Source organism: Zeus faber (genome assembly GCF_960531495.2).
Source record: "Zeus faber genome assembly, chromosome: 2".
NCBI classification, from domain to species: Eukaryota; Metazoa; Chordata; class Actinopteri; order Zeiformes; family Zeidae; genus Zeus; species Zeus faber.
In genome coordinates this window covers 21,469,915-21,494,914 of record NC_137189.1, presented here as the reverse complement: position 1 = coordinate 21,494,914, position 25,000 = coordinate 21,469,915, and the positions used below count along the sequence as shown (strand labels likewise).

Genomic DNA, 25,000 nt, shown 5'->3' with positions numbered 1-25,000 from the left:
GAGGGAAGCTTAAATAACAAGGTCATGAGGGATAAAATATGCCTGTTGCTACTTCTTATTTCCTCTATTTGGGGGGAAACTCCCTGTCAAGATAGTCATGTGGGAAAAGGGTTTTTGAGGCAAATAAAAATGCAAAGCAGTTTCACCTTTCAGCAGAAAAAAAAAGAAGCATTCCAGGATAAACACCAAGGGTTTGAGAATACCGTACACGCCCTCTGGCCTCACGGCATCCTCGACCCAACCGGCCTCCCTCCCTCCCTCCCTCACCCCGTCTCTCCCCGCCTCGACCCCGGCCGGCCGGCGCGCTGGAGTCCTGGGAAAACAGGGTGCGTTTATGGGATCTGGCCTCCGAGGATCTCTGGTTTCACTGGTGAACCACAATAAAAGAATATTCTCTTGTAATGGCTCCTCGGCAGCGCCAACTCCGCTCTCTGCAGCAACACATTCCGGGCGTTAACAGTTGTGCGAGGAGGCCGCGCATTCCAGTCGGAGGAGCATCTCGGCCGTTCGGATGCTGACAGGGCTTTGGAAGGGGGAGCCCCTTTTTCTTACCAGTGGTGGTTGAGACCTTCACCCCAATCTGGAGGAGGGCCTGGCCCGTCTCTGGTTTTACTTAAGGCTGTTGGGTCTTTTTTTCTGGGATTTTCTGGGTTAAAGCGCTTTATCAATCTTTGTGCTCTTTTTTTCCCCCGAAAAAAAAATTGTTTTTTGACACTTATGACCCCCCCCCCCCCTCCACCCTCCTGCCCCCCCTCCACCCTCCCGCCCTCCCTCCCCCCTCCCCATCTACCAAACAGGCACCAATTACACAAAGCCATGCACATATTGTAAAACCAACCACTTTTGTCTTTACTTGAAAAAAATACTCTTTTTAATGGTCAATTTAGAAGAAAGTGAAAAGAGCATTAGCAATAGCAGGGATGCCTAACAATTAAAATAAGAATGTGTGATTAATCGCATGACATAGTACATTTTTACATTTACTCCAATTGACCCAAAATACTTTTTATTTTCTTCCGAGAAAATGTGTAAATCCCGAAAATAATTTATGTTCAATTACTTACTATACCCCCATTTTCAGTTTGGGGAAACAGGAAGTGAACTGGTTCCTAATAGGTACTTTTTCAGCCCTAACTGAATGAAAAGTAGACTGAGGGTGAGTTCTTGCAGGCCGAGATTTATTGTGGAAATAGAGATCTATCATTTTCCATTGACAATGCACAGTAAAAGATTTTAAAGCATGAGACAAATTACTGACATTAAACTTTAACATAAGCATTTCAGAGAAGATAGGCATGAAAGTGTTTAATATTGTATTTTGCTTTAATGCCGCCAACCGATTATTTGGGAGCTTTTGAGAGTTGGAAGTTCCCACTTTTTAAGCTAAACCTGCTTCATTGCTTCTGTACAGGAAAACATGGACACTCACAGTTAACCAGTCGTGGTTTTGACAAGCTTGTGAATGCATCTACAAGCTACAAAAGTACTCTGTAGTCTTCATGGTGTCATCTAGTCATTTAAGGCGATTGAGTCATTTAAGATGTTAACGGTATGTTTCGCCATTATGCTGTGTCTGTGAACTCGGCAAACCCGTGCCCGAGTGATCTGCCCCGAAATTCAGACGCAGAATTCTGACTTAGGCCGCGCCTTCTTACTTTTCCCAGGAGGAGGTTGGCTTTTTCCTGACTTCAATGGAATGCAGCATTAATTAATCCTTTATGAAAGAAGGCACATGCATTTCAAAGATAAAGTACACCCACATGCCTCTCTGCCACCAGCTGAAATGTAGGCTGTTGTTGAGAACTGTCAATCAACTCATCTGCAGGCCTGACTGCCCCCCCTTTGAATATCATCAAATAAACGGGGCGTAGCTTGTACCGCTATTTCTGTCAGACAACTCGACGGCGCCACACGCTTCAACATCCTTATGGGGCGGCTTATTTCGGCAGCCAATCCCTCTTGCACTACCTGCTTTGCTGCCTGCTTGCTTGCTTGCTGCGCTGCGCTACCTCCACCTCCCCTACCTGTTGGGCCCTAATCTTCAAGCTCATCACGCCTATATTTCGAGATCACTAAGAACGTCTATATAGGGTGCACACCTCCCTGAGAGGGATGAGCAGTAGAGCCAAGACACCAAACACAACAAGGCACGATAAAGATAATTTAAAAGTAAATCCGAGAGTACACTGTCAGAACTTGGATATAGACAAATGCATAGTGGGAGAGGTATTGACATGAACGGAGTTTGGTGAAGTAAAACATTTGAAGGAGATATTTTTTGCATGTGTATTCTGAATTTCTAGTTTGGCCTTTTCCTCCATTCATTGGTGTGGGCGGGGTTAAAAGTCGTTCTGGCAACAGCCACCAGAGGCACTCCACACGTTGTGGCGTCAATTTTCGAAAGCAGCCGCGAACCCTATTTTCGCTCCAAAGGTAACACCCAGAATGTGCATTCGGGCGATGCAGGCCTTCCAGAAGTTAATAATTATTATCATAGAAACCCTGTGGTCGATACTTGCTTTCCGCCCATCCCATCATGATTTTGCTTCCTCCTACCATAGCCGGTTTAACAGTTACCTCGGCAGGTGCCCTTCTGGAACAGGTTACAGACAATCAGATATGTTTGGAATAGTACAGATACTGAGTATGTAACATAACCACCACCTCCCAGGTATTCCTGCCCAATCTCCTGTGTGTGCTGTTTTAACAGTGCTGGTCCTGGTGTTTGGATAGGTGTGATGGCTGGCCACTGTACTAACATCTGGACCTACATGCCTACGTACGACTCACCGCTGTGTGTTCCCACACACAACTGTGTGTTCCCACACACAACTGTGTGAGTACACATAGCTGAGTACTCAAAAAAAAAAAAATCCCCTCAAATGTGGAAGAAAATAGCTTTGCCTGGCCACAATTTTTCCTTTTTCTTAAAGAAAAAAGGAATCGTACAGTACATAATATAAAGCTCTCATATTGCAATAGTACAAAAGCATCCAGAGAAAATATGATTCTCTAATACAAAATGACTGTCTAAAGGAATACTTATTCAAAGTAGTAACTATTATCTATTTTGAATAAAATGTGATAAAAACCTGGCAAAATAAATGGCAATGCCATTTTTCATCCATCAGAATTTGTTAAGCATAGGCATTCGTGCCTCATGTGAACTGGTAAATCGCTGAAATAGACACGACTGATTGGTCTTAAAGGACAGGTTCGCCATTTTTTACCCAGGCCTTATCAAAACGTTGGTTCCCATCATTTATAACTGTTCGTGGCACAACCAAGGCCTTACGTTTGAGAAACGTACCACACTGTTGCAGCAGAACGGTAAGCTCTCACTGGGCTTCAATGCGGTGCAATGGGGCAAAAGTTTTAGCCCTAACAAAAACGTTGGATCTTCTTTTGGAAAGCAGGAAAAGAAAGTAAGTAAAAATCATACGTAGTGTATCTTTAAGTGTCTCCGTTAAAGGTTATAGATGATTTCTTCCCCGAGATATGTTTTGGCGCGCTCCACAAAGTTCGAATTCTTGTTGACTTTGTTCAAGTCAACTGGCCCAAACTTTACGTCAAAATAGTCAAAGCGTAGCTGCGGCTTAGAGGACTATTAATTTGTCCGTTTGGTAACCTTGACCAGGGTCGACTCGGCACTGTCACTCTCGTCAAGAGAAGCTTTCTCGCCAAGCTAAAGAAATTACTCCAACACTCACAAACAGGAGCCCAGGTGTGAAAATACGACGTAATACCATAATAACTGCGTGGCCAAGGTCACTCGAATTTAGACGTGAAACGCGATGATGCGACCCACGATCCCGAGCGTGTCATAGATTACACTTGGTTTCCTTACTAATAGGTTCTCAATTTTCAAAGTTTAAAGCACCAGAGAAAAGGTTCTCCCCCCCCCTCCTCTCTTTTACTGGATTCGTTGAAAGTGTTTTTTATTGTTTTTATCATAGCCAAGCACCTGTGCTCATACTCTGCCTATGCAATGGAAAGTGTAGCTGACACTGCGGCCAGACACTAACCACATACCTAAACCAACTCCAAAGCTTTTCCATCCTCGAACTGTGCACCAAAATCAGGTCCAGATAGGATGAAAAAAAAAAAAATGCATTTTATGTATTCCTATGCATTAACGCCATGTTAAATTGGCTCCCAAAGACCCAGGGAAGGTATTACCCTGTATTTTTTCTCATAATTGCTGACATCTTTGGAAGCCGTTTGTGTATAGAGCAAATGGGTGTTTAGTACACCAGCGCTGTGTCAGAAACCAGCTCTAGAGGACTGTCATGGAAGTGGGGAAGCTTTGTGTGATCAGTCTGAGTCATGCTACAAAGAGAAATGGAAATGTTGTACTGTATTTTATATTCATCAAAACATTTTATATATATATATATATATATATATATATATATATATATATATATATATATGCATAGGTTTTGGCAAGACAGTCCTATCTGTTCTCCGGGAAAAACACAATTCTGCTCTTGTCTTATTATTCGTTTTTCAACATTCTCTTTTTAATTGCGTTAACGTGTTTTGCTGCTTATATATCTGTTAAACCAGATGTTAAAGTTTTACTGTGTCCCTGTGAGTCAGCTGGACTCCCTCATTAGTTGTAGCCACTGAGCTGTGCTAATAAGCAGATCCAGAGGGCCGGCACCAAAATGCCGGGCAGGAGTTTTACTTTCTGAAGCTGGAATGTCCATCTCTGACTGTAAGATTGGCCTCACTGAGACGCACGGTTTGGAGAGATCGGTCGCATTTGCTCCTGGACTGCAGTAAATACACTCAACCACATCGGAAGAGTTTGTAGCCAGCAACTCATAAAGAGCAGAATCGCCGAGAAAAAAAAAAAAAAAGACACGCCAGACTCATGGACGATTCGTTCGCCGCGAACAAATCTTTCAAATGAGTCGGGAGTCGGGAATCACTCCGCCAAAAGAGTCGTTGGTCGGCGACTTGGTGAGCGCAGACAGGCACACACTTACTGAGGATTCTAGTCATGTAAAAAGAAGGCTGAAGGCATTTGGGCATAATTCATCTTGAATGTGACGGATTTACACTTGGCATTCCACCGAAATAAATATTTTTTTGCATTAACTGATTTCCTTCGAGTCCTGTTCACAACTCGGGGCCAAACCGACTCTTCTTCTGATCCTCGTTACACCGACTGAATCAAACGAACAAACGAAGAGTCGGAAACTCGTTAAGAGCCAAATCTCCAAAAAGAGACAAACTTTCCGTCACTATTCTACATCTTGTTGAGTGTTGATCCACCTGGGAAGTCAAGGCCGAGGGATATCCTTTTTCCTGGCTTGGACTGCCTGCTGTTCACTTAACCCCAAATTTGGTCCTTTTCAGTATTTTTTGTAAAGTTTTCTAAATGTTTGTAAATATTTCTGTTTTGAATGTTCTCTTTCACCACCTGGCTGTAGCCATTTTAACATGTTTAACTATTTCTGTCCTCTTTGCTCCGTCTTTTGCACCTCCAACTTTGACCCTTTCCTTTTTTTCCCAATTAAGATGTCTTTCTTGGCTCCCTCTTTCTATTTATCTTCCTCTCTCTTTCTTTCTCTCTCTCTCTCTCTCTCTCTCTCTCTTCCCCACTTTCCCAAAGTCACGTCAACTTCAGCAGTTTTTCAGACCTGACTTCAGCTCTTCTACCACTAGCTCACATAAACACTTTGTGGACCCCACAAGCAATGCCCCCCCGCTCCCGCTCTCGCTCTCTCTCTCTCTCTCTCTCTCTCTCTCTCTCTCTGTCTCTCTCTCTCCCTTTCTCGCTTTGTCGCTCTCGCTCTCTCTTTGAGAGAATTGTGATCAGAATCATTGAATTGAGAAGAAATGAAGAAGATGGGAATTGTCCAGATCAGCAACTTTTTCAACTTTTTCCACCTTTTCTATTTTCCTGGGGACCAGCTTTTCAAAAACGAGAAAAGACTGCGCAACAAAATATCAACAAAAAAAATGAAAAAAAAACAAAAATTTCCACGAGCCAAATCTGTGCTTCAATGATTTTTGAGCAGCCATTCCTGCATTTAACACTGTTATTATAGCTTGAATAGGTAAAAATCTGTAATTGAAGATAGTATATACATCTTGTAATTCAAATTGTACATATACAGTACAATGATAAATGAGGCCAATTATGGCATCATGTCCGTAGTTTATATATTGTTTATATATAGTTTATATATATATCAAATGTTTTACTTTCTATTATCCTTAGTGAAAAACTAATGGTGTATTTTCACCAACATTAACAGCATGCAGCCTACCTCACCTAGTTTTTGCTGGTAGATAAAGTCGACTCGAGGGTTCACTGTGGGTAGAAATAGAATGTGAACAAAGAAAATTTGCAATTTGATCTGACGACTCGATTAAAATCTCCTGCGTCCCACCGGTGGGGTCGCGACCCAGCCTTTGACAAGCACTGGGGTAGAGAGCCACTCCGAACATAATGGAGAAAAAAAAACCTGGAAACTCGTGGTTTGAATGGTTGACAGCCAGTCGCCATTACCCAAGTGACATTCTCTCTGACCACTGTCATCCAAATAGTTCTGCAGGCTGTTAAAAGGGACCTATTATGAAAAACTCACTATTTCAGTGCTTGTGCACACACATTTGGGTCTCTGATGGGCCTACTAACACACAAACTGGGAAATAAGACAACCCAGTCAGTTTTTTGTGAGCTGCCTATTTCAGAAAGCATGCGATTCAACAGGCCATGAAACCATGCTTTTTTCTTCCATGAAACAAAAAATGTCCCTATTGCAAGGGAAGTCGAACAAACTTTTAAATGAGGCCTTGTAAATCTAATATGAGTGAAGATTCAGCAACTGGGTTGCTTATTTCTCTCCCCACATTTGTTCAGAAACAGATTTTGGTAGACTGATAAGGTGAAATCAACAAAAGTTTACAGACTTAATACAACGGAACCTGGAGGTAAAGCTCAAGCTCCATTGGCTCACATAATTACGGGCCTGGTAGCTCATTAACATTTAAAGCTACACACAGAGAAACAGCCAGTTTTGGAACAGGGTGAATTTAGAGGCATGTTAGAATGGCTAAAATGCATAATCTGAGTGGTATTTTTTGTAAAAAACTTCAAAAACATGTTTTAGGACCTCAGTGACCTATATTAACCTGTTGAAAATGAGCATAATGGGTCCCTTTCAAGCTGTTGCTGTTGGTATGAAAGTTGGCAAAAGTATTGTTGTTGCACAAAAAAATGGCACTTATTTTGCGAATCAAGTCCAGACTAAAAGATGTGAGTGCTTGTGAATGTCTCCAAAAGTACAATACCAAGGGCCATATCATACCATGATATGTCAGATATTAAAGGGAAGTACATTGATTTACAGTTCTTTGATATATATTAAAGCATATTAGCAAAGCATATTGAATATTTCCATTGGAGAACAAATGGGTAATCAGCCTGTGAGAATTCTTCTTCTGTCTCTCATTCACCCAAAGTTACACCAACTCAGTCAAAGGAAAGAAGAGACTGAAAACGGAACAAATCCTTTCACAAATCAGTCGTAAAGAGTCAAATCTTTAAAAAGACTCAAACTTTTCATCACTAGCACAGAGTGAGTAATAGAGGGGCAGAGGTAATATTTTAAGTAGCGAGGGAGCCCCCAGAGTGGAGAGAGCCCCAGAGGTTAGACAGCTATTTGACATCAAAACATGAACTAATCCCGCTTTGACACAACTCAACATTCACCTGCTGTCGCTTATCAAGATGAAAGCCTGTCTCCTTGTGCTGTGCTGATCTGCGGAACAGATACGAAGTGTGCTCTGTTTTTGGATTCACAGGGATAACAAGATGCAACATTTTCGCTGGTTTTGGGAAATGGGATCCAAATCGCCCTCGCCTCTGTGGTTTACTTCCAGGATTGCATGTTATTCATTTCCATTGAGATGAACCACACAGTTTATATCCATCGCAATGCCAACGAGTCAGCCAAGAGTTATGGTCAAACAACTGGTCAGCAGTTGTCTCAGAAAGGTCATTTTGTTGCATTGAATTGTGGGATGGCGGCTGCCGTCCAATCCGGGGGTACCGACATGCCGGGAAATTGCGCTCTTTGCACATTATGAATTAAATCAGTTTAAAAGGACATCGAGGACATCACTGTAAAGCCAAACATTTCCAGGTTTGTGAGGTGCGTCTTTCACCTTTTTCTTTCAGGTGTGTGTGTGTGTGTGTGTGTGTGTGTGTGTGTGTGTGTGTGTGTGTGTGTGTGTGTGTGTGTGTGTGTGTGTTCGTGCGTGCGTGCGTGCGTGCGTGTCTTTATGCATCCTAATGTGCCTGTGTGTTCATGATTCCTTTTCTGAAGAAACATGATCATCGTTTGTTTTTTGAAATGTGAGCTCATCTGTACTATCTCCTCCTGTACGAAAATAATGGGGCGGTTTTGCGGACACAGATTAGGCCTAATCTAAAATCACACTTTTAATCTGGACTAACTAAAAATGGCCTTTCTTAGTCATGGTTTCAAATAGTCTGAGACTTGGACGTGGCCTCCAGGTCCACCTGGTTGATCTGGACATAGACCAGCCCGAGACCAGACAGAAGCAGCGGACTAGTCCTTCATGAGCTGAAATTCAGATTATTTTAAGTGGGGTTAATTTAGACCTGATTTAGATTAAACCCCGCCCTGAAACCGCCCCATAATGTTGACCAGCTGGATTGGTTCTACTTCAATTACACACACACACACACACACATAGACACACCCTCTGCTGTTGTCATGCTTTGTAGCCCTATGGGGCCACTTTTCCTGAAAGTCAATATTAGGATGTGAAGGACACATTCGTCACCGTTTCTCCCTGGCCCCTCTTAATTGTGCTTTTACAAGATGGCAGCCAAGTATGACATCAGAACAATACCAAGTTTAGGCAACGCCCGGCTCCAAGGGTGGGTGGTGGTGGTGTGCAGGGTGGTGCGGGTGGACCGTGGGGGCCAGTCATGGTTTTGTATGACTAATAAAACTGCCTTGGTATTTGCCTCCAACCGGATGGAGAAATGTCAGCTTTCATAATGTTGACCCTTATTTTTCAATATTCATTTCTGCTTTCACTCTTTTTCTCTCATTCTCTCTCTCCCCCTCTCTCTCCATCACAGGAAACTACGATGGATTTGAGAACCAACTTTTTAAAGGTATCGATCAAGCCCTGAGTGAAATCTGTGCCAATTGTTAGAACCACAAGTTCCATATAAGTTCCATATAAAAACAATCACATAGAATATAACATTAATGCAGAAAATTACTCACGCAAAAAATACAATTTGGTGTGATGCATTGTGGGAAGACTGTGGCTGATATGACCTCGCCTTGTCTTTCAGAGGAGGATCTCACTGGAGAGGAGGAGGAAATGCCCTCATTCCGAGGTGACGGAGGGCTTACACAGACACACACACACACACGCACACACACACACACACACACAAATGAACACAGAGACACACTCATGCTATGAATGTCAATAAATCTAGAGTGGACATTGGTATCCATAAACATAAACAAACACACGCATGTAAATTCACGAAATAAACACGTATAATGGAGCACATGCAGACACGCAGACACGTGGTGCAAATGTCCACAACAGAACATCTGGGTTCTATCTCCCCCGAAATGACATGTCAAGCAAGTACGTGGCCCACCAATGCCAGAGTTTTGACTGCAAGAATGCGAGTGTGTGTGTGTGTGTGTGTGTGTGTGTGTGTGTGTTTGTGTGTGTGTGTGTGACAGCATGTGCTGTGCTGCGTGCAGGTCTCCATGTGCATCTGCCATGACAGCTTTGTTATGCATGAATTCCACATCTGCTACACATATCCCCGACATTTAAACTCTCTCGATTTTAGCCCTCTCACCACTGCTGCAGCTTCCTCCGCCGCTGGGATGACTGTGTTGTTTAGCGCTGGAAGGTGCAATTTTCTTTCTTACTTTTCCTCTGGACGCACGAGGCTACAATAAAAACAACAATAACAAATTGGGATTCATTAAACATACAAAGTCCCTTTGTTTGATGATCGCCAATTGTTCCTAAAATGCAGCGGTAGACACTCTGTCAACACCAGAAAGGGGATGCAGACTTGCAGGGGTCGTGTACTTTGGGGTTGTGTGCAAATAAAAACCACCGTGAAAAATCCAAGAAGATGAGCTGAGAATTGATCTCATCGATCAGCCTAGACAGTCTCTCTCTCTCTCTCTCTCTCTCTCTCTCTCTCTCTCTCTCTCTCCAAGGCACCGTTTACCAAGTGCCAAGTAGTGATGCAGGAGGCGCGAACGATTCGTTCGTCGCGAGCAACTCTTTGCTAAGTGGTGACTCATTCCGGCAAAAGAGTTGTTGTTCGCGACTCTGTAACTGTGGACACACAGGCATTCACTGAGACTCGACTCTCGGACTCCCGAGTAGCGAGTGACGTAGTAAATGCAGTGACTCCTGAACTACACTTTGCATTCTTCCGAAACAAACCCTTCTGACAGGATTAACTGGTTGTTGTGAGAATTCTATCCAAAACTCAACGCCAAACTGATTCTTCTGATGCGTTACATCAACTGAATCAAATAAACGAAGAGTCGAAAAAATTGAATTTAATGTTTTTACTGAGTCCGTCTTAAAAAGCCGAATCTCCAAAAGGAGCCCAAATTTTTCATCGCTAGTGCCAAGCTTTAAAACATGAAAAACACGTTTTCTTGCGATATTACATCATCCTTGGAAGCTAGCTATAAGTTCTGACAGGCCACGTCGTCGATGCCAGCACTTTAAGGAGCTGACTGCCAAAACTCTGTCAAATCACTCGCCCTATTTCTAATGCTTTGTCGAGCCACGCCAGCTACTCTGCATTAGAGCAGATATCTCAATCCCCAACCTCCACCCTGCAGTTCCTTTTTCTTACTCTGCTTTGACTTGGGTTTCATTCAACTTTGTCTCGTTGTTTCTTTATTGAAATACGTCAACGCTGGTGACCTTCTTGTGTCCTTGTCTCATTCATCCACTCATCGCTCGTATTTGCTTTGTCCCCCACAGGTCGCAGTAGGGGCGGCTGCGTGAAGTGCCAGCAGACGCATTCGCTCCAGGTGGCCGTCAAAGTCCTCTACGGATTCATCGCCTTCCTCATCATCACCGTGGCCGTGCTGGCGTCTCTAGGTGGGTCGCATCAGCCGGGGCGAGGGGGCGGCCACCGGGGCATTGAAGCACACGTTAACCCTCGGCAGGGTCTTCAACGTTGATCAGTTCGGAGACATCACGAGACAACACAAGAATCATTCAATTATGTCATAATTATTTATTGTGGTGGGATGCAAAGTGTAATCAGACACATTCGGCATGAAATACCGCAAATGCGTTAACCTTTTTTTTTTCACATTAATTTAATCCCCAGTAAGTGTGTGCCTGGCTGCAGTTACCGAGTCGCGAACGAACAACTCTTTTGCCGGAGTGACTCCCAACTCCTGTGATGGAGAACTATCCCATTACACATAGCGTTGGTTTACTTCCATAAGGAAACTGAGTAAAGTAAAATAACTTACTTTTACGATAAAAAATAAAAACACTGTTTTTGTCATCACGATCTCGGGCACCTCATCCCTGTCACTGTCGGAGCACGGGCACACCATCGCTAGCGTGTTGTGGGCACAGTCGGTACCGTCAGAGAGGGATCGGGGTGCAGAGCGGGTCCTGCAATGCTATTTTAGATTGGGGATAGTCATAAAACATTCTGGGCTGTAGCCCCGGACCCCGACCCCTAACGACGCCACTGGTGTAGACAAGCTCCATTTAAATCCCACACATTGCATATAAGTGGGAACTGGGTCCTGGTTGTCCGGTTTCTTTTACCTGCCGGTGGCGTTTTCGGCTTCGGAACAGCTGCTTTTCCCATCGGCGTTCTTATTGGGGCGGAAGGCCGTAAATCACCCTCTTTACAGCGGCTCGGGGACCTCAGAAGCAGGTTCTGGAGCTACGAGAGGGAACTTCGCACCGCATACCCAGCGCACCTCAGCACGCACTCACGCTTGTGTAAAAAATCGCGCCTGTGGAGTACTGCTTTGTGAGCAGAAACAGAGCTCGGCTCAGGTTTATGTCAACTCAGAGAAAAGCCACGCGGGCCCCAAAGTACTAAAAACCTTGACTTAGAACTTAACAGAACACACATTGGACGCTGGCTGGTACATTTTTCCTGCGAGAAGTAAAAGCCCCCGAACCAAACTGGCGGCGGATTTCCATATCCTGCCGTTTTAAGAAAGTTCAAATAAATGCCTAAAATTGAATATCTTTATGTGAAGAACGTCGGATGGACAGCATTGGGGAGAAATGCTTTGAGTCATGTTTAACCGTTCTGAACCTAAAAGCATCTGAAATCTGAAGCAGGATATGGAGGGATATGTTGAGATGACATTTATTAATTATATATGATATATATGATTAAAATCTCTGTGTGTATCCGTCTGTGTATCTGTGTGTTAGTGTTACTAATTAAGCATGCAAATGTATATGCATATGTAGTTAGAAACCATCTCAACTACAAACCACTAAACTCCAAACTCAGAAAAAAATATATTCTATTGTTTGAAAAGGTGTTGAAATTACTAAATTACTAAGTGCTTAGTTTGTGAAACCGGGCTCTTAATAGAGGTCTGTGGCTGAACGGGGCATAAAAGCAGCTATTTGAATGTATTTTCTAATGGCTATTTCACTGTTATTAACGTTTTGGTAGTTTTGGCAATAATAGAAACATTATATACAACTGAAATACTGGAAGTTGTCGACACTTATGTTGCTGATTCCCAGGGGCCAGCCATCTAAATTACGTTGAGTGCTCAAAAGTATAACTTTGGTGTCCCTTTAGTCCCACATAAGTTGTGGCGGCAAAAACTTTTATTTTGGGTACAAGTGTTTTTGCGTAATCCCAGCCTTTTCCCGCTGATACGCATGGTTCACATCAGTGGCACTGAGCACTAATCCACTGCTACAGGTGATATGTGAAGCCAGGGATCAGGACAATGTAATGTAAATAAAGCCGCTAAAGAGCCTGCATAAGTAACACACATTCGCATATACACACACAAAGAGACACACACCTCATCAGATTTGGATGGGTGCATCTTTAAAAAGGATTTTGTAATTTGTAACACACACACACACACACACACACACACACACACACACACACACACACACACACACACACACACACACACACACACACACACACACACACACACACACACACACATATGCAAACCACACATGCTCCAGGGTTGTTGTTGCTCTCTGCTGGAAATGTGTTTGGGAGCAGAATGTAGCCAGCTGGTTGAACCATCATTCTTGTTTGGGTTACCTTTGCCCTCTAATACAAACATGATGTGCCTTTGTTTTGAATATTTTTTAATAACGACTTTCCGTCTCTACTCCGACGATTACTTCCCGTCCCTGCCGCCCAAAGTCACCAACGTTCTATCTTTCTGCATGCTGCCGCTTTGGACTGCTTTATTAATCCTCAATCCTCACCTCTCGTTCGTATTTTTGCCTTGCCAGCTTTCCGGAAGGTCGATAGTCTGTCCGAAGAAGAGTCCTTCTACCGCAAGAAGATCGCCAAAGTCCAGCAAGGACTTGAGGGTAAGATCTGAGGTGTGTGTGTGGCGGTGTGTGTGAGGTGTGGGTTTATGTAAAATTGGGTGAGAATGAGCGAAATATTCACTTCAGCATGGATTCACTGCTGAGTATCAGTGATGATGGGAAGGAGACAACACTGCATAAATAAAATGACCACCCCTTGACCAAAAAATGACCACAACCTTTGGGACACCACCCCAAAGGTTGAATGACTGTGATGTGTCATACACATCTTTTTTATTTCTTTCTTTATTTGTTATTCGATTTTTCTATCTTTCTTTCTTCATGTTTTGTTGTTGTTGTTGTTATTTACTGTACTTATTTCAATTCAGTTTTAAGACCATTTATAATTTATGTCATTTGAGTATTAATTTTTTATTAACCATAATATCATAATTGGGGTTTGTCTAAAACAGATCTGGGATCCAGCACAAACTGCTCTGGGTGCCTGGATGTAGCGCGGTACAGTGAGGAGATCACCAGGCTGAAGAAGGAGTTTGAGGATTTTCAGAAAGCACTCACAGGGCAGAACAAGGTGTTGCTTTTAAAAAAACAAACAAATCCAATGTAACTGTATGCGATCAAACTAGTCGAATCTATCGTTTTAATATCCTATCTGTTTGTCTTCACTCTCAGGTAATGGAGCAGGTCTTCCAGACTCAGTCCACTCTGAATTCCGCCAGCGGCCGGTTGACCAATGACGTGCGGAACCACACAATATCAATCAAACTCCTCAACCAATCGCTGGAGAGGTACGTGGAACAGCTCGAGGGCTGGAAGGAAGTGATCGAGGAGACGGATGAGAGGATGAAGGCTCTGACCCAGGACCAGTACGACCTGAAGGCCGCAGTGCTGCAGGTCAACACCACCGTGGCCCTCAGGTGAGATTGAACATGATGACCTATTCCCAATCATGTGGATCGGAGTTATTCAAGGCTCTTTTGGCGCCCGTGGACCGTGGCCACCACCCCAAATAGTTTTGCTGTCAAAGCTGAGAAGCCCCCTGTTATTTTTAACCGATGGAAAATACTTTTCTTGGCTCCATGCCCCATATAGCAAAATCTAGTGGTTTTGACATTGTGTCCCATCCTTCCCCCCTTCCGATTCGGGTTCCCAGCACCATGTGGATAGACGCCCTGCAGAGGAAGGCCGACGAGGAGACCCTGGTCCTTCAGAAGATCACCACCGACTGGCAGAACTACAGCCGCGTGCTGGGCGAGCTCAAGTCCAACTCCAGCACCACCACACAGACGGTGCGCAGTATTCAGACTGGCATCACCGCCACGCACCAGAGGATCAGCATGTCCGCCGACATGGTCCATGACCTTACACTACAGGTCTGTGTATACGTATAATAATATTTTACGTATACGTTATATACTGTATGTCAAGTTCAACTTGATGGGAGGGTAGGACCTGAAAGTGAAGCCATACAGCTCGCCAGGTGCGCCGTGAAAATGTTTCAAATTCCACTTAAAATACACAAATAATGGAAACTAGCTCCTTTGTTGCCAGGTTAAAATTACATGGCCGTACTATTTCATCAGTTCCAGCCAGATTAGCAGCTCTGTGAAACAAGAACATCAGAACAAGCTTAAATTTCATACTGAACGTGTGAACGATTAGTAGTGATGTAAAGTTTGACTCTCTTTTTTGAGATTCGATAAATTGACAACTCACTCAGTAAAGAGTAAAGTGCCGCTCAATTGGCCGACTCTGTTCGTTTTATTTAGTTGGTGCAATGCACGGTGAGCGAGGGAGGGTGAACGATGGACGAGACACAGAGCAGTCGGTTTGGCGACATGGCATCATTTGGTGTCACTTATAAGATTTGTTCGCTATGAACGAATCGTTCGCAAGTCTTGCATCACTTTGAGTAGGCCATAATAATAAGTACAATTCTAAGGGTTTGTGGCGTTTTGTGATTTTTCAGTGGTTAACAGGATAGTGGTGTGCCATGGGTCTATTTCGTCGTAAAGAGTGTGCTGTGGCAGAAAAAAAGGTTGGGAAACTCTGCCATAGAGGAAGTAAGTCTCACTGGGGCCCTCATCAGGCCGGTCGCAGCACAATTTTAAACTGCGTTGTTTTCAGCGCAAATCAATTGGAACAGAGACCAACTTGAGAGGGAATATGCAATGGGACAATTGTTACTTTGCTTCCTATCAGTGTCTCCAAAGCATTACTGGTACCGTCTTGTACACTTAGTACACGTTTGACAATTTTGGTTTGTCCCGCTGCACAGGGGCTAGTTGCAAAGTTTTGAGGAACACTTGAGGATGGCCTCCAAATGCTCCGATTTTTCTTTTTCTCCAGGTGATGAACCTGCAGATGCAGCTTGACAACGTGACATCCTTCATGGATGAACACGAGGAAAACATGCATGACCTGCAGTACCATTCCAGGTAATATTCACATACATATGCATTCATAAAGGACTTTGCATGTTCTCCACGTGTTTGTGTGGGTTTCCTCCAGTTGCTCCAGTTTCCTCCCACCATCAAAAGACATGTACAGTATGTTAGAGGTTAATACTCCCGTCGGTGCCCATGACCAAGGCACTGACAAAAGAGCTGGGGTTGGTCCCCAGGCACTACATTGCAGCTGCCCACTGCTCCCAGCTGCTCACTGAGGTATAGGATGGGTCAAACGCAGAGAACAAATTTCCCCCACAGGGATAACTTAAGTATATAAAAAAATAATAATCACAATTAAACAGAGAAACACATGAATGATGGACGTTCTCCTCTAAACCCTCTGTTTCTCTGTGTTGTTGCCTATCACCACCCCCCACCCCCACCCCCGCCACCCCACCGACAGGTACTACGAGAACCGCACCGGAGAGCGTTTCTCCACGCTGGATGGCCGTCTGAACTCCATTGAGATGGAGATCGACACCATCTCCTCCAGCATCAACGCCACGGTCAGCCACGTCCAGAGCATGTACAAGTACATCAACATCGAGAGCTCCTCGTGCCAGAGCCGCCTCAGCAGCCACTCAGAGAACCTACAGGTTGTTTAACCAAGTGAAAACCAGCCGACAACAATATATCAATTGCTCTTCTGGAATTAATTCCTCCTGGCTTCCTTTGACTCTTGTTCTCTAGAACCTAAACGGTACGGTGCTGCTGCTCTTGGACTTTGCGGACACGCTGAGGCAGCAGTACATGCTGCTGAGGGTCCGCCTGGACATGGACGTACGCAACCTGACAATGGTGATTGAGGAGATGAAGCTGGTGGACACCTTGCACACCCGGATCATCAAGAACTTCACCATACTTAAAGGTAGGTGTTCGGTTATTCGCTCAGATTCGGCTCTTGACGAATCACTCAGACAAAACTGATTTGTTACATTTTTCATCTCTTTGTTCATTTGTTTAGCTGCTGTAATGCACAGGTGAACAAGGGAGGATTTCCACTGAACGAGTCAGAAGAGTCAGTTTGACTCTGAGTTGTGAATGGAAATCTCACAGGAATCATTTCATTCTGCGTCGACAATGGATCACATGATGATGGTCCTGAATGTTCCCCTATCTCTTCATTTCTCATTTATTTTCAGGAGCACCAGGACTACCGGGCCCTAAGGGGAATCGCGGCGAAACCGGTGCCAAAGGTCCAGTGGGTCTGACAGGAAACAGGGGTGACCGGGGCCCTGTCGGAGTCCGTGGAGGCAACGGGGAGAAGGGCTTGGCAGGCACGAAGGGAGATCCGGGCGAAACGGGCCCATCTGGTTCCCGGGGAGCCCCAGGGTTCAAAGGCACCAAAGGTTCTCTTGGTCTGCCAGGCCTACATGGCGACAGAGGGCAGAAGGGCGACGCAGGGATGACCGGTAAAGGCGGATTGGATGGCCTCAAGGGACCTCCAGGCATCCAAGGCCAGCCAGGCCTGCCAGGGATCCGTGGGCCACCTGGGCTGCATGGCTTACCGGGACCAGCGGGGCTACCTGGCCCACCGGGAACCCCTGGACCTCCAGGGTTACCATATCGCCCAGACCAAGTCCAAATCAAGGAACGTACCAGGAGGGACACGCCAGCAAAAGGCTCCAAGAGGCATTAGAAAGCATTAGTTATAATTGGGTGGAGACTACCACAGAGATGGACCAGGAATGGATCAAGTGTTTTCAATGTACCAAGTAGCTGGGGGAATCATTGTTATGAATGAACCTGAGGAATACAAAGAGCTATTACTCTTCATATGGACAAAGATCTTTAAGAAAAAAAAAAAATTGTGAGTCTTGGACTGTACAATACCATTCATATGTACATGACCAAGCAACGCTCATAATGACGGACCAATAATTTGACCCCTGAGAAACATTTGTTGCTCAAAAGGAACTGGGATGCCCAAGGTAGAACCTCCCGCGAGAACCTTCCTCCTCAGAACTTTATCTTTTGGAGACTCTTTTGCTCAGGTTCTGACAGTGGTACTGTCAGGCAATTGGTGTTCTGCAGCAGGCAGAGTCTAACAGAATAAGCCTGAATCTACAAAATCCTTCCAACAGCTGTCAGGCCAAACAATAATAACTGAGCTGAGTTGTGACTATGAATGAATAAAGAAAATGACTGTTTCCAAATGCTTGCAAAAGAAGAAATACAAGTTTAAACCTTGCTACAGTAGCAATTGAATGTACGGTATAAGAAAGGTATTTTAAACCGTGGCCTTCACACTGTGGTCATCACACTTGTTATTATTCCTTGTATTGTGCAAAATTGACCGTTTTGTTTTGGCTTTTTTTAAGAACGGATGAAATATCAAAGCACATTTCTGACGCCTGTTGGGATTAAAGTATATGTCATGGTTTCTTTGCATAGCACATTCTGATTTTATGCTATTTTGCATTGGCAAAATCTTAGAATTATGCAGATTTAAGGCGTACGGTCCCATGCACTGGGACAGAATGCACAGTAAAAAAAACCCAATAAGAACATTAATCGATTAACATCGTATACACGTTATTATCCAAACAATGGCACTTTACTGGTGTTTGAAAGTTTAAGAAATTAACGTTTTCTTTTAAATCTTTTTTTCTCAAGGTTGAATTTCAGAGCGGGCACTCTGAATACTCTGTAGGGGTTAAAAATAGGACATTTTAAAATAGGATCTTGAGAGAGCTCGTTCTTTTTGGTATATGAATTTCTATGAATTTAATTGTTTTTGATTTACTTCAAGTCATTGTCTTTTACAATAATACTTTTATAGCTTTCGTTGATGGTGAGGGCGCAGTTTATTGTTGTCAATGGACAAAAAAAAAGACAGATTGCAACTTGTATATCAAACGGTATGCAAATAAATAAACACCAATGTACGTAAATAAGCATTGTATACATTTCATCTACGATGACGTTTTCCCACATCTTCTTTGCTCTTGGAGGAGAAAAATGCCTCTGAAATGAGCAGAGTATACAAGATACAGTAAAAGGGTTTTACTGTACATTTTTGTATCTATAGTGTATGGATCTATGTACATACATACTCATACTGTAGATTTTTAAGTGGCAAAATAAATACACGAAGGATCATTATTTTTGTATAAACCTGTATGTGGTTGTATTCAAATGCGACTGGCTTGCATAGAAATTTCAATAAATGCATTTAACATTCTCTGACTGGTCAAACGTAACTCGTCTCACAAATTGGAGTGGGAACCCTAACCCTTACCTTAACCCTAATGCTACAACCCACTTACAGAACCGAACCCCTCACCTGAACACTAACCTGTTTTTTTTTAATTACATTTTATTTTAATTTTGCAGTCATTTTATTTTATTTTTTTTATTAAAAAGTACTTTACTTAAAAAACTATTTTTTAAGAAATAAATTAAAGAAAATTTTAAATTAAAAAATCTAAAAAAAAAATTTAAAATCACCAAAAAGTATTTCTTAAAAATACTAAGAACATATCCCAATGACTTGGTGTCCCAGCATCCTATAGATCATTTTCTAAACTTAAAATTAAAACACATATTCCTAACCTAATTTCAAGCTGGACATTGTGCTGATATTCGGCACCCAGCGAAGGGAATCAGGGAGTGACGGCTTAGTTCATTAATTCCGAACACATGTCAGTCCAAACCCTCTAGGTATTTGAAGTTTGTGCGTCCAGTCACTTAAATAAACTTTATTGTTGGTGCTCAGTCTCTGTGAACCGAGAAAATGTGGGCTGTATTTCTAACAGGGTTGTTTCACAGCAGGTTACAGTTACAGTCCGATAAAGCTGAGAATAGTTCAGTGGAGCAGAGGGCGCAGCACTCTGAAAAACAAACATAAGATAAACAACCAGTCCAAACAAGTACACCCAGCAATAATAGTCCTCTTGTCCTGCAAGCCAGAAATCTGTGCATGAGCAAAGGAATTTATTTCTCTCTCTCTCTTTCTCATTCACAATAAGACATGATTACAAACGTGTTAGAATGGTCGGGATCCAGCAGGAGCTTATGGATCAGAGCTGTTGACTGGAAACAGAAGACATACATGTGTCAGCCAAACCCTGTCAGATGGCCATGGCGACAGCCATAATCTGCTGTTGAAAGCTGGTTTCACGGTGTTCTCTCAGTGCCTCAGTTCCCTGCAGCACCGTATGCGGGGCCTCAGGAGGATCTCTGCAACATGAGCTCCAAAAAAAACTTCCCGCTACAGCAATACAACCCAAATCCAATATTACTGCAGTGGTCATTAATCCATTGTTTTCCTATTAAGAATCAGAATAAAAAAAGTCCCAAAGTCATGCTATAAAATCCTTTGAGCTCATTTAAAAGGATGGACAATGAGAATCAGATTCTGATTATTCGGCCAAGTACATTTTCATATGCAAGCAATTAGTCTCAGTAACAGTTGGTGCATTGTAGTGCAGACAGACAGCAACATTAAGAAATAATTCACAAGTTATGGCTATTGACTGGGTTTATATATAAATATAAATATAAACATGGTTAGATATATATGTACACGATGAATAGTTAATAATAATGTTTGTATAGAAGAGTATCGGCATGACTAATAACGGATGAGTTAGACTAACATACAGTATTACAGTGTTATTACGGAATAATTTATTATGGTTATGGCCCCATACAGATCTCTTACATTATAATGTATTATACTATAGTGCCTTGAAAAAGTATTCAGCCCCCAAAACTGTATTTATATGAATTTTTTTCTGATTAAATTTATTTTCTGGCTGATCCACTAAACATGAACAGGAGTAGTCCAAAGCCTTTTGACAATTTACTGAAAAATATTTGTAATTATAAGGGAAAATATGCTCAGGGGCGATATACTGTATCACCTTACAAACTTCTTGACGAACGCCACCTGCATAGGAAATTGGTGGATCACCTGTTTTCATTACGCTGCCTCTGTGAGGTCTAATGGTATGGTAGAGATTTTCAAAACAATTCCGGGATATAATTGTAGAGAATTACGGATGTGGGGAAGGGTATAAGACCATCTCAAAGACATTGAACAGACCTACAGTGGGAGGTCAGCGTAGTCCATCATATAAAAGTGGAAAAAATATGAAACTATACCCTCACTCAGGGAAAATGGCTCTTGTTAGAGAGACTAGTGTGATGCCAACTCCAATGTCACTCTGACCCTCAAGCTGCTTTCACACATGCACTCCTGATAATGTCCAGATCTTGTCCTGATTATCTGGACATTGTCCCGAGTTTCCCTTAAGTAAGTAAGTGTGTCTTGTCTAAACTAAATCTGTTTGGTTTAGTGTAGAGCGTGCAGGAGGCAGTGAAAGGGAACAGTGGAAAGGAATAATAAAGAATGCAGAAGGGGTATGAAGCAGCTACGCTCCGTGCATGGAAGATCCACACAAAGGAAAATAACTGCTCCATGATATAGATGCCATCAAGACGTGACACACCCACTTGCTCACTGTGAATTCGCCGGACAATTACTTTCTCTATTCACACATACCACTCAGTCGGACATTACCCAGACTTTGTACGAGGGTGCTGGATGGGTAAAGTCTGGGTAATGTCCGGGTCAAATGATTCGGACATTTACGCTCACACATAAAGCTCCTTCAGGTAATTTCCAGATAATTTCAGGGTGCAGTGCATGTGTGAAAGCAGCTTCAGTCTAACTGATTTGCAAGAGTCAGTGGCTGAGATTGAACATGATATTCATGGCTCAACGGTCTCCAAGACATTGCACAAAAATGGCATTTATGGAATAGTGGCAAGGAAAAAGCCCTGGCTTGACCAGTAAAGAAAAAACCTCACATGGTAGATACCACAAAAGTATGGCCTAAAGTCTTATGGTCTGATGAGACTAAAGTGGAACTTTTTGGCTTGAATGCAAAGCAGGCCATCCCCACTGTAGAGTACAAGGGTGGCAACGTCATGCTATGGAGAGACTTTTCAGTGGCAGCGAGTGGCAATCTGCTCAGGATTGATGGAAAGATGAATGGTACAACACAGAGAGATGCTGGATAAAAAAAAACTTTACACCCCTCTGGCAGAGAACTTTAAACTGGGGAGGAAGTTCGTCTTTTAGCAGTAGAATGACCTGAAGCACACTGCCGGAGCAACGCTAGAGTGGATTCAAACAAAGAATATTGATTTCCCTGAGTGGCGATCTTAACTCCATGTGTCCTGACCATAACCCCATCGAAACTCAGTGGCAAGACCTCAAGACTACTGTCCACCACTGCTCCCCAACTAACCTGGCACAACAATTTGGCAAGGAGGAATGGACAAATCTTGCTCCATCACATAATTCAAAATTGCGCTTAATGGAGCTGCTGCCAATGGAGACTGAATGGATTTATGAATGCACCCATATATAAGAAAACATTCCCCAACCTTTTGTGTTCACTAACAAATGTAATATAGTGACTTTAATCGTTCTTTTACTTTGATGATCTCCCTGTGTCTATACCCCTCAGGCAGCTTCGCCTCCTGCAGAGAAATTGCAACCATTCCCACATGTGGGATAATGAGTTATTTGTTGGGAATGTTGCTAAGCCCCCTGGGTCACACTCACTCTTACTGGACACATCACGATGGCACACACCCCATTCAGGGCAAAAGAAAAGTTGTTGTGAGAAGCACACAAAGGGAGGGGACCGAGGAAGAGAAAGAGCGAGAGTGAGTGAGAACCAGAGCCTAGCTAAAAGAATAAGTCTTAACCAAAGTTTGACTTTAATGAGAGTGCTGCATGCCACCCCAAAGCCAAGAGACATTCTTGATATCGACAAATAATTATAATTTTCTTCCTGCTTTCTCCTCATATTTCACTCCAAATGGAGAATTGTATGTGCTCTGATTAATGAACGCCCCAAAGTAGTAAGGTCATAGCAATCAATGACAAACAAAGCAGATTCTCACCAATGTTGGGCTATTAGCTAGTTAGCATCAACAATGGAAAGAGAAGGTGTGACACTTTTGAGATGGAGGATTTCTGGATGGAAGAGCAAACATGGTCATCCTTAATGAGCTCGAACCCCCCCCATTGGATAGAAGAGTGGAGTCCAACAGGTGGATGCAGGGGAGGGGGAGGGAACAGAGCAAAGTAGGTAGTGCATGAGGGATTGGCTGATTATATCGCCATCATGGGCATGGAAGCATGTGGCGCCGTCGAGTTGTCTGATAGAACTAGCTCTGAAAGACACACCTTATTTGTGCTTTGACCAATTTTGGAACAAAGACCATTAATGGCAATTTTTAAGCAATACAAGCAAGATCTATAACTTGGAAACCTTCAGAGTGTTGCATAATGAATAATAAGGTGATGTCACCAACATTGAACTTTGAGTGGAACACCCTAGTTGTTTATTTGTGTCATTAGCAAAGTTCTGCAGACTTGTAAATGCCTTCATCATACCACCACACAATGGAATATTGTTCCTCTCAAAACAAAATGAGAGATTGGCTTGGATTGTCTGGCGAATGGCAGCAGAGTGAATGAGAGCTAGAAGGAAAGAGAGAGAGCGAGGGAGAGCGCCATGTTTTTCTTCTGATTAAAACGGAGGAAAGTGAAAAGTGCGAAAGCAAGGCCTTGTGGCTGTGCTGTAAAAAACAGCAGGCCCTGTCCAGGATAAACCATCAGCCAGATGTGTTCCCTGGAACCTCCTAGAAACTGGGTGGGACCTTCCAGGTGGAGCTCATTTTCGCATGATGGTGAAATTCTCACACTCCCATTCTGTGCTGAAACAGGGCCAGCTGGGATTGCTTTAACTGGGATGGACGATGTAATAAACTCATTAATAACACTGATATGAGGCCACTTTTCACTTTTCCAACCTCCCTTTCTCCAATCTCCCGCGCATTAACAATACATAAGTTGTGCTTTTGCATAATGTGTTCCAAATCTCAATGAAAAACTTGCATCATGGGCAAACATTGAACGTACATTGGTCAAAATATTGAGGCAAGATTTTAGAATGATTTGTTCATAGCGAAAGATCTCTGAAATGATTCAGGAGTTGTATTAAATGTGCCTGATTCACACTTCTTCCTAAATAAAGAATTAACAGAATTAAATTATTTTTGTGAGAATTCCATTCCCAACTCTGTTGGAGAGAATCACACTGGCCCTACAAAAAGGCTTTAGCCCGGGTCAGACCAGAAACCGACAATGTTAGATTTCTTATCATCTCTTTGTGAAGTAGGTGGTAAGGTTTCCAGAGCTAGATAGCGGGATATCAAGCAAGCAATCTCAGTTTAGCGATTCACTAAAATTTATTTTTTAACCTGTGCTGTCAGCATGCTGGGCATACAACACTGAGTATTTGTATGCTATTGCATCTAGGACAGAGTTAGTCTGCAAGTGGAGTTCAAGTTCTCAACCTGCAATGCAACTCTTTATTAATCGTCTCTTAACTCTTAAATCGTCATGAACTCTGTCCTGTGGACGACATGTAGGATGACAAGAGCACAGTTTTTTGTTGTACAGAACCGCCACCAAGCCCCGTCTTTGGAGAACTATTTCACCATGTTGATGTGATCTATAAACAACCAATCACTACTCCAAGAGGGGAGGAATCACCACAGGTGAGACAAATAAACATACTGTAGAACAAAACAACAACATATACATGGAAAAATATAAACATCGGAGGACAACATGTATCGAAAAAACAAAGCTAAACTGGAACAGCAATGTGTGGCCTCTTCCTCTCATAGATATGGCAGTAAATGAAGACGAAAAGGAGAGGGATCTAACCAGGCGGGTGTTGGGTTGTGTTCCAAGCAGGTGCGGGTGGTGTGTGTGTGCCTGTGATGAGACCGCCTGTATGTGTGTGTGTGTGTGTGTGTGTGTTTGTGTGTGCATGTGAAGTGTCTACCGGTGAGTGTCCAAATTGGTTCTGGTGTATAAAGTCGGTATTATGTTGTGGCGCCTCCAAGCAGCAGGC

General features: G+C 43.1%; 1 protein-coding gene across 1 annotated transcript in view; it reads left to right on the top strand.

Annotated features, from left to right (window-relative positions):
- scara3 (scavenger receptor class A, member 3) overlaps positions 1–19,233 on the top strand; it is a 21,475-nt gene extending 2,242 nt beyond the window's left edge. Inside the window, exons 2-12 of the mRNA XM_079996935.1 lie at positions 9,137–9,172; positions 9,359–9,403; positions 11,050–11,169; positions 13,558–13,638; positions 14,052–14,170; positions 14,272–14,516; positions 14,753–14,972; positions 15,949–16,037; positions 16,453–16,645; positions 16,740–16,917; positions 17,192–19,233. Coding sequence (XP_079853061.1) covers positions 9,137–9,172; positions 9,359–9,403; positions 11,050–11,169; positions 13,558–13,638; positions 14,052–14,170; positions 14,272–14,516; positions 14,753–14,972; positions 15,949–16,037; positions 16,453–16,645; positions 16,740–16,917; positions 17,192–17,688 — 1,823 coding nt within the window. The 3' untranslated portion in view covers positions 17,689–19,233. The remainder of the gene's footprint in view (positions 1–9,136; positions 9,173–9,358; positions 9,404–11,049; positions 11,170–13,557; positions 13,639–14,051; positions 14,171–14,271; positions 14,517–14,752; positions 14,973–15,948; positions 16,038–16,452; positions 16,646–16,739; positions 16,918–17,191) is intronic.
- Positions 19,234–25,000: the final 5,767 nt, after the last annotated feature.